Source organism: Budorcas taxicolor, chromosome 3, assembly GCF_023091745.1.
Source record: "Budorcas taxicolor isolate Tak-1 chromosome 3, Takin1.1, whole genome shotgun sequence".
NCBI lineage: Eukaryota > Metazoa > Chordata > Mammalia > Artiodactyla > Bovidae > Budorcas > Budorcas taxicolor.
Window position 1 is genome coordinate 15975550 of NC_068912.1, and position 15980 is coordinate 15991529.

Here is a 15980-nt window from a genome sequence, read left to right on the forward strand (position 1 = left end):
ATTTTATTAAACAGGAAGCAGCGGATGGGGGAGCGAGCAAGACGCCCCTTCACTCCGCGTAGGTAGCATCATCGTTGCTGTCGCTGTAGGCGGAGGAGGAGAGCTCCTCGCGGGGTGTGCAGACCGGGCACCGCTGCCGCATGTCATTCCAGCACGAGCGGCAGTACACTGCCTCGCAGTTCGGTGTAGGGCACAGGTAGGATTCGGGCGTCTCGGGTGCTTGGCACACCAAGCATCGCCGGCGCAGCCAGGGGCGCAAGAGCGGGCAGCGGCGGTGCAGGATGTCAACCAGATGGCGGCGCTGTTGAGAGACGGGGCGGGTTTAGAGCCGGTTGGGGAGCAGGCGAGAAAGATGGGGAGCTGCAGAGCAGCGCTTCTTTTTGGAGAAGCGCTTATTATCTGAAGTCTCAAAACCTGACTATGCCCATATGTTGGAGGAAGCTGGATTTGGCAAAGAAGAGCCCTGGAGGGCAAGGGTTCTATGGAAGTCGGTCCTGGAGAGCCTCCCTCACTTCGTGGTGGAGAGTCAGAAGATGCAGCCGGTAATAGCAACAACCATCATCACATGTACTCTCCCGTAAATCGTAAATCGTCTTATTTGATTCTCACCGTGAGGCTGAGAAGCGAGTAGGGCAGATAAGACTATCACTACTGTGTTTCCCTACTTTACAGATGAGAAAGCTGAATCTCATAAATGTTAAATGACTTTCCCAAAGGCACAGACTGAACAGTAAAACCTGTCTGGATCTAGGTACCCTGATTCCAAATCACAAGCCTGGCTCATTATGCTCCCTCTGTCTCCCAGCCTCTCTCCACACGTTTTCCAGGAATTCTCAGGCCACCTTATCTGGTCACTCTTTGCTCAAGAAACTCCAGGGGCCCCACTGCCTGCCAAGCAAAGGCAGGACTCCTGGCCTTGGCCTTCTGAGCCTTCCACAGTCTGGTCCCTTTCTAGCCTCTGCTCCAGCTTACCTCTCCCTGAATTTTACATGTTCTGTGCCAGTTTCTCCTTAGACTTCAAGCCCTGGCACTTGGTTGGCATTTCCTTTGGACTCTGAATCCTTGCACATTCTGCTTCCTCAACTGGGAATGAATGCCCTTCACATTTCCATCTGCCCATCAAAATCCAGTTAACTCCATGATCTGGTCATGGAATCACTTTATGTTCATTTTGAGTGAGTTTCTTGGGAGATCTGGATCAAGACGATAGACTAGAAGGACATGGAGCTCACCTCCTCCCATAGTATCAGTATGTTCATCAGACATTCATCCAGCCTCTACTGCATGTCATGGGAGCTGGGGAGGTCTAGGAGCTTCCCTGGTGGCTCAGAGGGTAAAGTGTCTGCCTGCAATGCAGGAGACCTGGGTTTGATCCCTGGGTCAGGAAGATCCCCTGGAGAAGGAAATGGCAACCCGCTCCAGTACTCTTGCCTGGAAAATCCCATGGACAGAGAAGCCTGGCAGACTATAGTCCATGGGATCGCAAAGAGTCGGACATGACTGAGTGACTTCACTTTCACTTTCAGGAGCTGGAGGAAAAATGTAAGCAAACATGGTCTGTGACTTTTATGAGTTTTTTAGGGCAGATTAAATAAGAGTGGCTGCTCCTTGTGTTTTTAAATGATATTGGGCCCCGTACTAAGAAACTGTAAGTAACTTAATTCAATTCAAACAATAACTATGTAAGGCAGATCTCTTTGCAGCTGAAAAAACTGATGGCTTGGAGAGGTGATCATTTTCACACGATGACAACTAACACATATATAGAACTTGCTCTGTACCTGCACTGTGATTAAATGAAACTCATTTAATCCTTAACTGCAAAAGATGGAGTAGTAAAGTCCATTTTACAGAAGGGAAAACCGAGGCTCAGCATTTAAATCAGTGGTCAAGAGCACACAATTGTCGCAGTGGTCCAGTGGTCCAGTGGTCCAGTGGCTAAGACTCCAAATGCAGGAGGCCTGGGTTCCATCCCTGGTCAGGGAACTAGTTCCCACCACTGCAACTGAGAGTTCACACACCGCAGCTCAAGATGCTGCATGCCGCAACTAAGACCTGTCACAGCCAAATAAGTAAATATCCTTTTTAAAAAACGACATCTTTACATTAAAAAAATAAGCTCTCTGGCACCAGACCCTCACACCCGACCACCACTCTATTACTGATCTCTAGTGAGCAGGCCTCATAGATTTGTTCAACCTCCCCATTCTGCAGAGGGAAAAACTGAGGTCCAGTGGAGACCATAGCCAAGGTTACAAAGCTTACTGAGGGCATGTGGACTGGAGCCTGGGTCTGCTGACAGTGTGCCCTTTCTGTATACCACATGCCTCTTCATGAGGCCTCCCCGATCCCCAGCCCACCTGAGTCCCCTCACCTGTGTCACCTCCTCACACCCGCCACACCCCTCCACCCCTCTGCTGGAACTGCACTGAACTTCTAATCTGAAATCCTCTCAGAAGAACCTGTGGCTTTCCCTTGTGCCCCTTGTTTCTGATGAACCTGTCTTGCTTTTCTTTGACCCAACTATATCAAATCTGATTCCTCCTTTTTGCCTGCTTCCCTATGGTCCAGGTGGCTCAGTTGGTAAAGAATCCACCTGCAATGCAGGAGACCCCGGTTCGATTCCTGGGTCAGGAAAATTCCCTGGAGAAGGGGTAGTTTACCCAATCCAGTATTCTTGGACTTCCCTGGTGGCTCAGATAGTAAAGAATCCGCCTGCAATGGAGGAGACCTGGATTTGATCCCTGGGTTGGGAAGATCCCCTGGAGGAGGGCATGGCAACCCATTCCAGTATTCTTGCCTGGAGAATTCCATGTATAGAGCAGCCTGGCAGGTTACAGTCCATGGGGTTGCAAAGAGTCGGACATGGCTGAGCGACTAAGTACATCACAGCCCTATGGTCCACTTAGGATCTCAGGCTGGGCTGAATACTGGGTGCAGATATGGACACAGCCTTGACCTCCAGGCACTGGATGACCAAGCCCTTTGCATGCATCACATGAGAACTCACTGAGTGTCAGTAGACTTGGGACCTTGGTAGAGACTGGATGGACTAAGGGGAGATGCCCCCGCTCCACTCCAGTTCCTAGACCCAGAGGTGCAGGCCTGGACTTACTGGAGCCCTCTGCTGTCTTGCCCGCCTCACAATGGTAGCCCTCCTCAGCTGGGTGAAGGCTGCTCTCTTCCTCAAGAGATCATTGTAGAGGAACAGGATCCGCTTCTTCTCTCGCTGGGGCCAAGGAGACAGAACAGAGGAGGAAGACATCCCCCAAGGTGGGGCTGATGGGGAGCTGGGTGCAGGGTGGTGTGTGCACACCTGAGGGTGGAGAGGCTGGGGGCACACCTTGGGGAAGTAGAAGGCTGCGATGACCCTCCGGAGCCGGTAGCCGAAAGCCTGGAGCAGGCAGAGGCATGTTAGGAGGCCACTCGGTAGAGCTGCTTTCAAATAGGCCCTGGTGCTCAGGGGCACGGGCTGGGGCAGGCAGGCTGCGGGAGGAGCCAGGCCTGTCAGGGGCACGGCCCGGTCCGGCTGGCCGCAACTCTGCATTGAACTCCCCATGTTCATGGGATGTGGGTTAGGTCTCTGATTACCCTGTTATCTTCTTGCCTGCTCCTCACCCTGCAGAGCTGTGTTGTCAGTATTGTAGCCATTAGGCCCAGGAAGCTATTTGTTCAACATGGCACAGATGGAGAAATTTTCCATCGTGACAGAAAGTTCTACTGAACGGCATTGCTCCAGAGGGCTGGGACCTTGGGGGACCCTCTGGACTCATCTGACCCAAACCTGTCATTCTCCAATCCTTCAAGCTTGACCTGATGTTTCCTACTCTGATTCTCTAATGCAAACACACCGACCCCCTTTTCACCATAGCCAAGGCCCAGTCCCCTAATTCTTTGTCTTGGAAACACCCTGCCTGCTTCCTCTCCCCGGCCCCCAGCCTTCAATTCCTCTGATCCAAACTTTCAGCATCACTCACGCATGTTGTTTGAGTCCACCACCATCTCGGAAGAGGTGTTCAGGGCTCCGATGGTATTCCGAAGAAGCCGGGCAAGCATGGAGTCTCCCCCGACTTTCACTTCCAGTTTATGACTGCCTGATGCCAGGATAGGGGTTGTGGTGTGTGTGGGGAGTAGGGGAGTCAGGAGAGAGTTGGAGTTAAGGAGATGGGGCAGGATGGAGACTGGGTGGAGGGGAGAGGTCAAGGTATAGCAATACTCCTCAACTGCACAGGACTTTCCATCCCTTCACTGATTACTAATGCCTCCTTTTGACAGATACAAAGGGGAGTGGCAACTGAGGCTCCCAGTGACAGCTGTCAAGTTGCAGGGCTGATATTTGACCCTAAGGTGGGCAGGTAGGGGCTGAGAAGCAGAAGGAAATGACAGAACTGGGGACTTCCTTTGTGGTCCAGTGGTTAAGAGTCTGCCTTCCAGTGCAGGGTTCCATCCCTGGCTGGGGACCTAGGTGCCCACATGCCGTGAAGTAACTAAGCCTGAGAGCCACAGCTACTAAGCCCGTGCTCTGGAAGCCCTGCGGCACAACTAGACAGAAGCCCATGAGCCACAACCAAGACCTAAGCAGCCAAATATAATAAACTTTTTAAAAATTGGAAGAATTGGGGTGGGGTGGCTGCACAAGGGTGGGAGTTCTCCAGGGGGTTGTCTCCTTGGGCCTGGAGCCTGGAGTGGGGGCTGGGCTCACTGCGGAAGGAGTACTGCACGAAGGAGTGGTGGCGGATAGTGTCGAAGATGGAGTAGAGAGCCCAGTCCAGGCCGCAGAGCAGCAGCAGCAGCAGCAGCACGGGCAGTGTCTCCACGAGCTCCCTTAACTGCCCAGGGAGCAGGAGGGGCGGAGCTGGGCAGTGCCACTGGTCCAGGCCTGGAGCCTCCTCTGAGCCCCCTCTGCCCTCCACCCCTCAGATCCCTGCCTCTAGTAGGATCTGGGGTCCTGCCCTCCGTGCCATCCTCACCACATTTCTCATTTCTGCGGCCTGGATCGTGGGGTCCCAAGGGAAGATGACGGTTTTCTTCTCGGCTTTGCGGAGTGGCAGCAGCGTCTGCTTGCCCTGGGAAAAATGTCCCCATGGTGAGAAACACTGAGCACCCTCTCCTCTTCCCTTCTGCCCTCCTGGAGCAGGAAGCCACCCAGGGAACAGGACAGGGCACTCCTGGGCAAGGCTGCACACACTCACTAGCTTCTTCCTGCGTTCATCAATCTGACAGAAGTAGGTGCTGATATAGACGTTGTCGAAGCGGATGTCCCCGTTATAGCTGTCCATGTAGGAGAAGCACCTGCGGATGAGGGTGTCTCCATTGCCTCCAGGTATACCCACCCTCAACCACGGGCTTCCCTGCTGTGGTCAGTCAGCCGACCACCCAGCATGCACCAAGCACCGTCTATGTCCTCGGAGAAGAAAGCCCTGCCCTGCCCTCCAGCAGCCCCACAGTCCAGTGAAAACCATGCACGCACATTCTGCTGAGACACAACAGAGGTGAGGAGGGGAGGGGAGTGTGTGTAAGTGCATGTGTGTGCCTGGGAGTCTAGGGGAAGCCTTCCCAGGCACGGAACTTTCAGAAAGAATATCAAGCAGAGGAAACATTAGGAGCAAAGGAGGGAGACAAGGAAAATCCCTCAAGGATGCAGAAATCGCCCGATCCACTGACTCCCATGTCCACCTCGCACGCCCCGGCCTCTTGGCTGGGCCCTCAAAACATCTCCTGGGAGCTCGCTTGAAGCAAAACTCATTTCAGCCATCATTTCCCTTCTCCTCTGATACACCCCTGAGTAAAGCGATGTTTTCTGTGTGAGCGTGTGTGCACACGCAAACGTAGCTTTTCTGTGTGTCTCTCAAAGTCCCACATAATGCTTCAGTTTCCTGAGGAAAAATGTTAATTGTTGGAAATGTGTTTAAAACTGTAAAAGTACATTAAATAAGCTCTGTAAACTGTGAAACAGGATTTCCAATGCTATTGGTTCTGGGACCCTGTAAAAATCCACATCTTTGCCTTTCAGATAGAAATGTCTGTAAGTGCAAAGAAAGACTGTGAGCGCCCCCTTGTGGGGAGCCCTACCACTGCTGGGTCTGGGCCTGCGGAGCCGGGCCTCTGCCCCTCCCCAGCTCAGACCCTTCAGTGAGTGACCTCACCCAGGTTGAAAGCCTGGAAGTGGCTTTTGACTCTGTACCTCCTTCCTTCCCTCCGCAAGCTGGCTCTGCACCTTCCCCCACCTCCCTCCATTTCAGGCCAACTTCCTGCCACGCCCCCCACCCCCACCTCCGTTCCAGCCTGGCTCCCTAACCTCTGACCCACCTTGGCCTCCCTGCCTCCAGGCTGCTCCAGTACAGCCTGCAACCTTGCCACTGGGGGGCAGTTCAGAGCCCTCCTGCAAGGATTTCCAGACTGTTCTGACTATGCCGGGTCCTCAACCACAGCCTCTGCCTTCCACATCCCATAAATGCTGGATTCCTGACCCAAGAGAATACTTTCCCGCTTCTTGGCTGTGGCTCCCCATCTGCAGCCTTTTGAAGCTCAGTTATGGCCCTTTCAGCGGCACTTCCTCAGTTCCCATATCTGTCCATCGTACAGCCTTTGAATCATCTCTGTCTTGTGGACGCCTCTTTTACCTCCCCTCAACCATGAGCGTCTTGAGGGCAGAACTATGGCTCATTCATCTCTGTCCTCCCACAGGGCTCTGGACATACACATAAACACTCACTTGCAGTCTAGGCCCCACAGACAGGGGCAGAAGGAGCAAGAGCCCCTGCGGCCGCCCTGGTCCAGCCCCTGCCCATCTCAGGCACGTGGGGCTAGAGACAGGAAACAGAGGGTCCAGAGGTCGGCAGGGAAGCAGAGTGAGGCCCAGGGCAGCCCAGCTGGACGCCAGGCTGGGTGGGGTTGAGGACTTGGGTCCAAATGGAGGGAAAGTAGCTGCCAACACAGCAGGCGGGAGAAAATGAAAGCAGAATTGGACGATAAAAATGGCACAAAGTCAGAGCCAAGGGGAATATGAAGGGCAAGAAAAAAAAATCAAAAGTCAAAGCTAAAAGTTAAAAAAAAAAAAAAAGTCAGCGTTGGGATAAAGGCCGGAAGGAGGTAGATAAATGAAGACGGTCGCCCTTTTAAGGTGGTGGGAACATGGGGTAACGTTTCTTCTGACAAAATGTCCACATTTCCTTTAACTTTGTGTAAACAACGAGCCCAGCTTTGTAAAAAGGCAAAGTCAAAGGCGAAGAGCGTTCAGATCCCGTCGGAGGAGGGCTCTGCAGCTCCATTCTCGGCCCGCCCTCCGGGCGCGGCCGGCGGTAGGCCGGCTGCGGGCAGAGGTTGAGGACTCACGCGCGGAGGACCAGCAGGAAGGTGCAGGAGAGCAGCGCGTGCAGCAGCCCCAGGGTCCGCTCGAGCTGGGCCTCCTGGCGCCTCACGTAGTCCCGCACCTCGGTGCTCACGTGTGTCCAGCTCGCGTTGAGGCCCAGCACCCCAGCCCGCCTCTCCTCCTGGTGGACGGCACGGGCGCCGCCTCAGAGGCCCAGACCCAGCTTCCCAGGCCGGCTGTGGCTTCTCCCCCTGGGGTGCTCCCTCGTGCTCTCCTCCTCCCAGGAACTTCAGGGGGGCTCTGCCTTCTGTTCGCCACCCTCCTTGACGCCGTCTTGCTCCTCTGCAGCTCTGTGAGCGGACACCCTCTCACACCTGGCTGCCCTTCCCACAGGCTGGACACCCTCCCCACCCCCGTCATCCAGCGCCTTCACCACTCGCCACCTCGTCCCCTCCCTCGCCAGCCACCTCTCCTGGGTCCTCGCATCCTGTGCCCTGTGGCCTCCTCCTCCCACTCCCTACCTCCCCCCACCTCACACCGCCCATCTCTTACCTTGAGGTTAATAGTCGCTGAAAATTCCCCCTCCAGGCCATGAATAGACTGGTTGAGGGAGTCATAGGTCTGCCCAAAGTTGCCTTCCACTGGGATACGACTGCGGCACCAAACTTCCATCACTGCTGGGCAGTGGGGCCAGGTCAGGGGGCCTCCCTGTGCCCGGCCTCCAGTGCTCCCTTTCCGTGATCCTGTTTTTGTCTCTCTGCCCGTGACTTTCTTTCTTTCTTTTCATTTTTTGGTGTGACTTATGGAATCTTAGTTCAGAGGCCAGGGATTGAACCTTGGCTCTTGGCAGTGACAGCTCGGAGTCCTAACTGTTGGAGTCTTAACAACTGGACTGAAAGAGAATTCCCTGCCCATGGCTTTCTACCACCTTGAGTTTTTCCCTTCTTCACTCCCCTTGAATTCTTCCCCCCATTTTTTTCACCTGTCTGTAACTGTACCAAACACTAATTTGATAGCCAACACTTAACAGAGCAGTTCCTCTGTGTGCTGGCTCTGTTAGTTGCTTTACGTGTATTATCTCCTTAAATCCTCAAGACCCCTAATGGGATAAGTACTATCATGATGCCCATCTTTCAGATGAAGAGACAAAGCAGGAACTTACCTGAGTCACAAATCTGGTCAGCTGGAGGCGCTGGGCCCTAAGGATGCTGTGTCCTCAGAGCCCAAAGCCTCCCCTCCTGACTGCCTTCCTGCCCGACACCTTCCCAGGGTCCCCCAGGACTCAGATCCCTAGCCCTGGTGCTCCCCACCCTCCTGCCTGTGTGCTCACCCTTGGCAATGCTGCAGAAGAACTTGAACTTCATGGGCAGGCAGAGAAGGTGGTTGAGGAGGGGCACCCAGATGCGCTGCATACACACTCCATGCTTCTGGTCAAACCAGCGGCGGCAGCTGAACATGGCCTCGTTCACCACATCTGCAGGAAGGGCCACCAGGGGTCTGAGGTCCCCAGCCCCTGAGCCGACGCCCGGGCCCCTGCCCTGCCCAGGGACCCTCGCTCACGGGAGCAGCGCAGCTTAGTCTTCAGCTCATACATCTTCTGTGTAGAGAGGTGGTGTCTGAAGGCTGAGGCAGCGGGGGCCTCCTCACCCGGGGCTGTCTCTGAGCCCTCGGCATCCTTGGGTGAGAATCCGCTCTCACTGTTCACCTGGGCATCCAGTTCCTCAAAGGAGTTGGTGATGTTCTGGGTCTCAGCTTTCAGCGACTCTTTGCTGCTCTGGGGTTGGAGGCAGGAAAGGAGTCAGGCATGGCAACTTGCAGCTTCTGTGCCCGACAGCCTGTCTGTCCCCAGCAGCCCAGCCTCGGGCTCTTACCTCCAGCTATAAGGAGCCGAGGCCTGGAGATGGGCTCTCATCTTAGTTTCTCCACTGTTTGTAGTCCTTCGGAGCCCTCTCCCCTCCCCAGGTGCCACTGTTCCACTCACCTCCCAGGCTCCCAGCTCCGCCCAAGGCCTCCCATTCCAGATCCTTGCTAGTCGAGGAAGGTTCCCCAGGTCCTTGACTTTACCCCTCATCGCTACTTAGGCCACTGTGCCATCTGCATTGTCCCAACTCCGAAGCCCCGAGGTCCTTGTGTCCCCAGCTCCTCAACTTTCCAACTTTTCCAGACCCCAATCTTCAGTTTTCCAGTACCTTATTCCCTCATCCCCTCACCCTCAAAGTTTCCCAATTCCTCAAGGCCAGGGCCGCCATTTTCCTGACATCCTAGCTCAGCCGCCCAGAGCACTACCTACTTGGGTGTTTGGGAATGTGTGTGGGATATGCCCCAGGGGCCAGGGGGTAGGAGCTCTTCTGCCATTTGGTGCCCAGAGACCAGGGCAATGTTTGGGAACAGTTCTGCCCAAATGCCAGTACCACTCGCCCTGTTGTGAAACTATATGTCCAGGATCCCAGCTCTCAGCTCAGGTCATCTAGGCCCTGTGGGGAGAGGGACCCCTAGACCCTGCCCGTGTAGGGTCCTGACCAGCAAGTCCTTGAACACTGCCCGCAGGGGGGCTGTGGAGACACGCCAAGCTGTGCGGGTGTTGTTGATCTGCAGTTCCACGGTGCAGCCAAGCGATGCTATCACCTCGTTGAGGTTGTGCCGCAGGTTGGCCACTGGTCCTGGGGGAAGATGCCCTGGTAGATTACCTCCCTCTAGAGCCAATTAACTTTCTCCAGCCCATCCCGAGCTCCCACTCTGCGGGCAGTGACCACCTTCTAGAACTGTACATTGATGGGGCCCAGAAGCTGGTGAGAGGTCATCTCATTCAACCCCTGATTTTTTTTTTTTTTCCTTTTGTAAATGAAAGAGGCTCAGACACTCAGAGGAACTCTCTCAGGGGACACACAAGTCAGAACAGCTGGGATTAGACCCCCCACTCTTTGTTCTTCACCAAGCCTGGCTCTCAATGGATAGCCCACCCAGAGTCACTGCTTCAGGGTCACTAACTGGTACCCAGGGGAACACACTCACCCTCATAGATGGCGGCCAAGGCATATCCCAGTACAAAGAGCCTGCCCTCTTTGCCCAGCATCTTGGGTATTAGCAGAAGGCTGGCACAGCGAATGTGAGGCGAGGTTCCCCAGCCTACGACCCCCAAGCCTATCAGGAGAGCCCAGCAAGTGGTGAGGCAGAGTAAGGAAGCTGCCTCTCCCACCAAGTTTAGCAGAGCACCCACCTCCCGCAACTCCTTTCTAGAACCATCACCGTACTGCCCTTGTTCCATTCACTCTGGCTCTGATAGGCCTTCAGGCCACTCATGCATTCATCCATCAAACAGCCATTTATAGAGTTCGACTGTGTGCCAGCCTCCGGAAGGGCTTGGAGAGGAGGTCAGAGATTGAAAAGCCAGGGTCAGTGATTGACTTGGTGCGTATATACGAGTGTGTGTGTTTGTGTTAGGGAAGGGGGCCAGCACTTTCCCTTTCCAGGCTGGACTCACAGGTACCCTAGGTACTGAGGGGGCGGAGAGAGCAAGAGGTGAATTCTGGAAACAGGCATTGGTGCTCAGAGCAGTCGGAAGAGACGTCACAGCCACCCCGATATCCCCTGCTCTCTGACACCTACAGCTCCGTCCCTAATTTTAGCCTTTAGTCGTGTACCTCCTGGTGTGTTTTAGCAGCTCCACATGTGTCTCCCTGTGGTCTCTGCAGGGAGACAGTGAGCTCCTTGAAGCTCATAATCCAGGGAGAGAGACAGACGGGTAAACAGATGACTGCAACACCGAGTGCTAAGTGCCCAGGGAGGCGCTTATGGAGAGCTGTGGGAGCCCGGGAGGGAGCGGGCATTGCTGTGGGGAGGGGTGGGGCTGGGCAGGCTGGACAAAGGCGGCGATGTGACAGCTGGGCCTGGGCAATGAGTCAGTGTTGTGAGGCATTCCAAGCCAAAGGAGTAGCATAAACTGGTCAGGGAACCCAGAAGACTCCTGTGTGGATGGAGTGTTCTCCCAAAGATGGCCAAGGCAGATCCCTAGTCCGTACCCTTCTCTCCATCTGCTCTGCCCTGACGGAGTCCCCAGCGTCTCTCATGGGAGCCGCCTCGTCCCTTACTTCCTCTCTTGCTAACCTAGATATCAATTTTCTTTAGGCAGCCAGAGTGATCTTACAAAAACAAAAATCTCGGATTATGGTCCCTGCTCTGCTCGAAACCATGCAATGACTTCCCATCTTTGCTTGGGATCAAATCCGGACTCCTCTAACACGATCACCAGACTTTCGTGATCTGGCCCCTTCCCACCTTCTGAGGTGATCTCATCCTATTCAGCCCCTCGCCCACCACGTCCGCCCACACTGGCCGTGTTGCTGTTTCTGGAACTTGCCAAGCTCGCGCGTCCTCCCGGGTCTTGGCCCGGCCGTTCCCGTGCCAGGAGCTCTCCTCCCCTGGTCTTCACCTGGCGGCTCTACCTTGCCATACAGGTTTGCTGCAAACCCTGTCAGTGCCACCTCATGGTTTCTTCTCCCTTCTTCCTTGCTAACACAACTTGGGTTTTGTTCCAGGGCAATGGCCTGTCCCTACCCTGGCCCTGGGGGTAAATCTGGATCCATCTAACCCAAGCACGCTATAGCAGGACATCGAAAGGGAGGTGACTCTGTGGTCTTGGCCTTTTGGCCAAGGCTCAAGCTGAGGACGATAGTTGACAAATAGTCGCCCTACTTTCTGAGGGTGATTGTTGACCGAGAGCTGCTCTACCTTCTAAAGAGAGGCTCATGGAGTTTGCTATCTGGGCATTCCCCAAAGAGCACAAGTGGTGTCTCAGCCGTCTACCCCAACCAGCCTAGACAAAGACAGGGCCAGAAATCGGAATTATCTGGAAGTAGAGGGAAGTGGTTAGAGCAGGCAGACATAGGAGGAGAGGCTGTGGGGAGGACGGGTGTTCACTTCCCCATGGCAAGTGACAGACTCCAAGAGCACCCTTCTGAGGCTGGTGTTGCAAGAAGGGGAACCCGGCTGACCCCTCCAAGCTGGACACCCGCTGAGCTGCAGAGCCTGGCAGGGCCACCCCAGGGCTGCCCCAGAGCAGAGAAAGGGAGGAGCGTTCACGGACGAGGCCAGCAGGGCCTCCCAGGAGTACGGGGGAAGCAGGCACACGGAGTGTGGTACTTCTCATCATGACAGGGGAGGGCCGACTTCAAGGGGGCCTGTGTTCCCCGTTTGGGAGGGCAAGGACGTTTCCTTTGGGACAAGCATACATACAGAAGGCATGTTAAGTCGCCTCCATCATCCAGACTCTTTGCGACCCCATGGACTGTAGCCCGCCAGGCTCCTCTGTCCATGGTATTCTGCAGGCATGAATACTGGAATGGGTTGCCATGCCCTCCTCTAGGGAATCTTCCCAACCGAGGGATCGAAACTGCTACTCTCCTGCGTTGGCAAGTGTGTTCTTTACCACTAGCGCCACCTGGGAAATAGAGAGGGCAGCAGGCCTCAAAGCCATCTGTGTGGGTCCCATCTCCGAGGGGTGCCTGTTTAGGAGGAGGCATCCAAAAATAAGAGTCTGCAGGTGGCCTGTAGGAACTACAGGGAGCTTCGTTCAAGGTCAGTCAAATAGAACTGCCCTCAGCAGGAAACTGGGCCCAGCGCGGTCCACACAGAGCCTCCAGCCAGACCATGAACAGGGCCCCCTGAGACGACCGGGGTGTGAGGGAGTGCTGCACAGAGGCGGGGGAATTCTAACAGTATCGATGACTTCAGACTTTTGTCCCTTTTCCTCTAATTCTTCTAATCCCCTTTCTGACATCAGAAGAGCCAGAAAGGGAAGGAAGTGGAGAAAAAAAGTGAGTGAGCTGGCTGTGCCTCTTGTCCGCCGCAGGACCCCACTCCACGGATCAGGTCTGCGCTTCGGGGCAAGGGCGTGGTCAGCAGGGAAGATGTTTGAGAACGACGTGAGATTGAAATCTTTGACGTAGAATGGACTGGACTGGACCTTTTAAGCCCCGAAAATAGTCATAATTACTGAAGCAAGACTGGATCTTCTAGATTTAAATCACCAGAAAGCTAAGGGTCTGTGTGAGAGGTCATCAGTGGGGAGAAACGTTGGAAAACAGTGGTCAGAGAGAAAGAAGTTTCCTGTTGGAGCCGCATCCAGGCGGTTGATTCCCTGAGCTCAGGATGATGCCGCGCCCGTGCCCCTTGCCTGGGAGAGGGTTAGAAAGGACACGTGCTGCAGTTCGGACCAGAGGTGTGGGGGAAGTCGGCCAGGGGGTTACAGGAAGCTCTTTGTTCTCATAGGAGACGCGGGGAAGGAATGCGCTCGGCTTTTGAGATTGTCACGTGGGGACGTGGCGTCTGGATTTGCTGCAGCCATTTTGTGACCTGAAGAGGGATGATCTACAGGCCAAAAATGGCAGAGAAAAAAGTCAAAAGGAAGCTTGGTCCTTGGTGGGTTTACTGAGCTGCCAAATTATCCAAATTCCAAAACTACTGTACCTTGAAACTTGTTAGATGAGATGATCAATTTCCTCTATGGTTAAACCACTTTCAGGTGGGTTTTCTGCTCCTGTGGCTCAACACCTCTTGATTCAAGGCCTCCCTTCACGTGTCACCTTCTCTAAGAAGCCTTCCCTGACTACTCCCCAGCTAGCTCCCAATCCCTTTCTATCACATCCCCCTGGTTTACGTTTTTCATACCACTTGTAACCCTCCAAAATGCTCTTGTTATTTCTTCATTTATTGTCTAACTCTTTCGACTAGAATGTAAACTTGAAAGAGAATGTAAACTCTGAAAAAACTGGGTGTGTGGTGGGGAATAGTTAAAAAAAATTAAGAGGTACAAGCCTCCAGTTATATAATAAATAAGTCAGACATAGATAACAAGGAATTTGGTCAATAGGAAATATGGCCAATATTTTATAATAACTTTAAATGGAGTATAATCTATAAGGATACTGAATCAAAATGTTGTACACCTGAAACTAATAACATTTCAAATTAACTGTACTTAAATTAAAAGCAACATGTTCAAAAATATTGTAAAAACTTTGGACAGGGAAAAATGGTTCTTAGACTTATTGTGGTGATCATTTTATAATGTATGCAAGTGTCAAATCACTATATCGTACACCTGAAATTAACATAATATTGTACATCAACTATATGTCAATTAAAAAAGAAATCATTATAAATTTATAGCAGTCACTGCACATACATACATAGACACACATGTATGCACTATACACCATGATGCATGTATGTGTATGTAATGCATGTTATATATATTATAAACTCTAGGGGACTAAAATGTAAAAAGTGAGCTGAGTGCTTGTCAACCTTGTTCACTGCTGAATGAATCCTCAGCAGGTGCTCAGTGCTAAATGAATGAGTGAATGAATGAACTGAATTTATCAGAAGCAGGAGGAAGCAAGATCAGAGAGGTCAGGAGAGATGGGGATTATGAATGGTTTTGGGGTTTATCATGGGGGCTAATCTCTGGAGGAGGAAATGGCAACCCACTCCAGTATTCTGGCCTGGTGAATCCCATGGACAGAGAAGCCTGGCAGGCTACAGTCTGTGGGGTTATGAAGAGTCGGACATGACTGATCACACACATAGGGGTTAATAGGGAGTCCCTCAGACTGGGGAGACTCTTGCGGGCAAGGACTGTGTCTTCTGTAGACTGGGGGCTCTTCCCTCTCATCTCCCCTCAAAGCCCAAGATGAGGCTGAAATTACAAGGGACACTTGGGAACAGAAGAAACAAGAGGAGATTCCTTCCTGGGCACCCAGGGCTGTACTGCATCCCGGCTCTTAGCCCAGCACTAACCCACCAAGCTGTATAACGTCACCATCTTCTGATCTTCATAGATGTTCATAGGGTTCACCAGAAGCTGAAAGAGACCTGAAGATACAGGGTTCAGCCAAAGGTCGTAAGATGCGCCCCACCTCTGACCTCTGCTCTGTACTCACCTATGGCCAGGAGCCCTCCGGTGCCTGCCCCCAGCAGGAAAGCGCTGATGGGAAACTCACCCGGCTGGCGCCAGAGGAATTGGTTACAGGATCTGGGCAGCCCCCAGTTCAGGAACCCCTGCACCGCTGAGGGGTCAAACAGTTTAGCCCAGCAGGGCCAACATACCACTCTTCTGGCTGGGACATGGTTCATTAGGATTAGGGGTGGCAGAGAGGTGGAGGCTGGGAGAACCTGGATGAGGGTGGCCAGAATGCAAGGGACCCTGGGGAAGTGAGGCAGACACGAGGGAGGGAAGAAGAAAGGGCTAGGCCAGCAGAGGGTGCTGGATGAGAGGGGTGGAGGCTGGGGGCCCCCAAAGTTGGGGAAGGGGCAGGAGTCCTGGAGGAGAGACTGGGTGAGAGGAGTGGGGGCCAGGAGTTGCTGGAAGTCACTGGGAAGGGTCAGGGTCTCTGGTGACTGACTCACTGGTGTGGGGTAGTTTCCTTTGCCCTTTTGCTCCATTCTGATGAGGCCTGATGGCCATGAGTCTGCTATGGGGAAGTCTCTCTCATTCCAGAAAGCTCCTCGAGGATGTCTTTGGATCAGAGGTTCGGCTTCTGTCTCCACCTCACCCACAGCCTGTCTGAGGGCTGTGTCTTTTAATCCCTCAGCTGTGAAATATGGGTTAGAGACCTACCTATCCCTTTGCAACTAGATAAAGAATTCCAAGACACACACGGTAAAAGCC

At 53.5% G+C, this 15980-nt stretch overlaps 1 protein-coding gene across 1 annotated transcript; it reads right to left on the bottom strand.

The window, feature by feature from the left end:
- Positions 1-49: 49 nt before the first annotated feature.
- DCST1 (DC-STAMP domain containing 1) lies at positions 50-15776 on the bottom strand. Its single transcript, XM_052638114.1, has 16 exons — positions 15719-15776; positions 15253-15378; positions 15110-15184; positions 10325-10453; positions 9833-9972; positions 8873-9086; positions 8643-8786; positions 7865-7986; positions 7336-7493; positions 5193-5292; positions 4971-5066; positions 4703-4829; positions 3978-4094; positions 3344-3486; positions 3116-3229; positions 50-301 (listed from the first exon to the last, which is right to left on the bottom strand). Exons 1-16 carry the CDS (start codon positions 15774-15776, stop codon positions 50-52), a joined length of 2115 nt encoding a protein of 704 aa, XP_052494074.1.
- Positions 15777-15980: the final 204 nt, after the last annotated feature.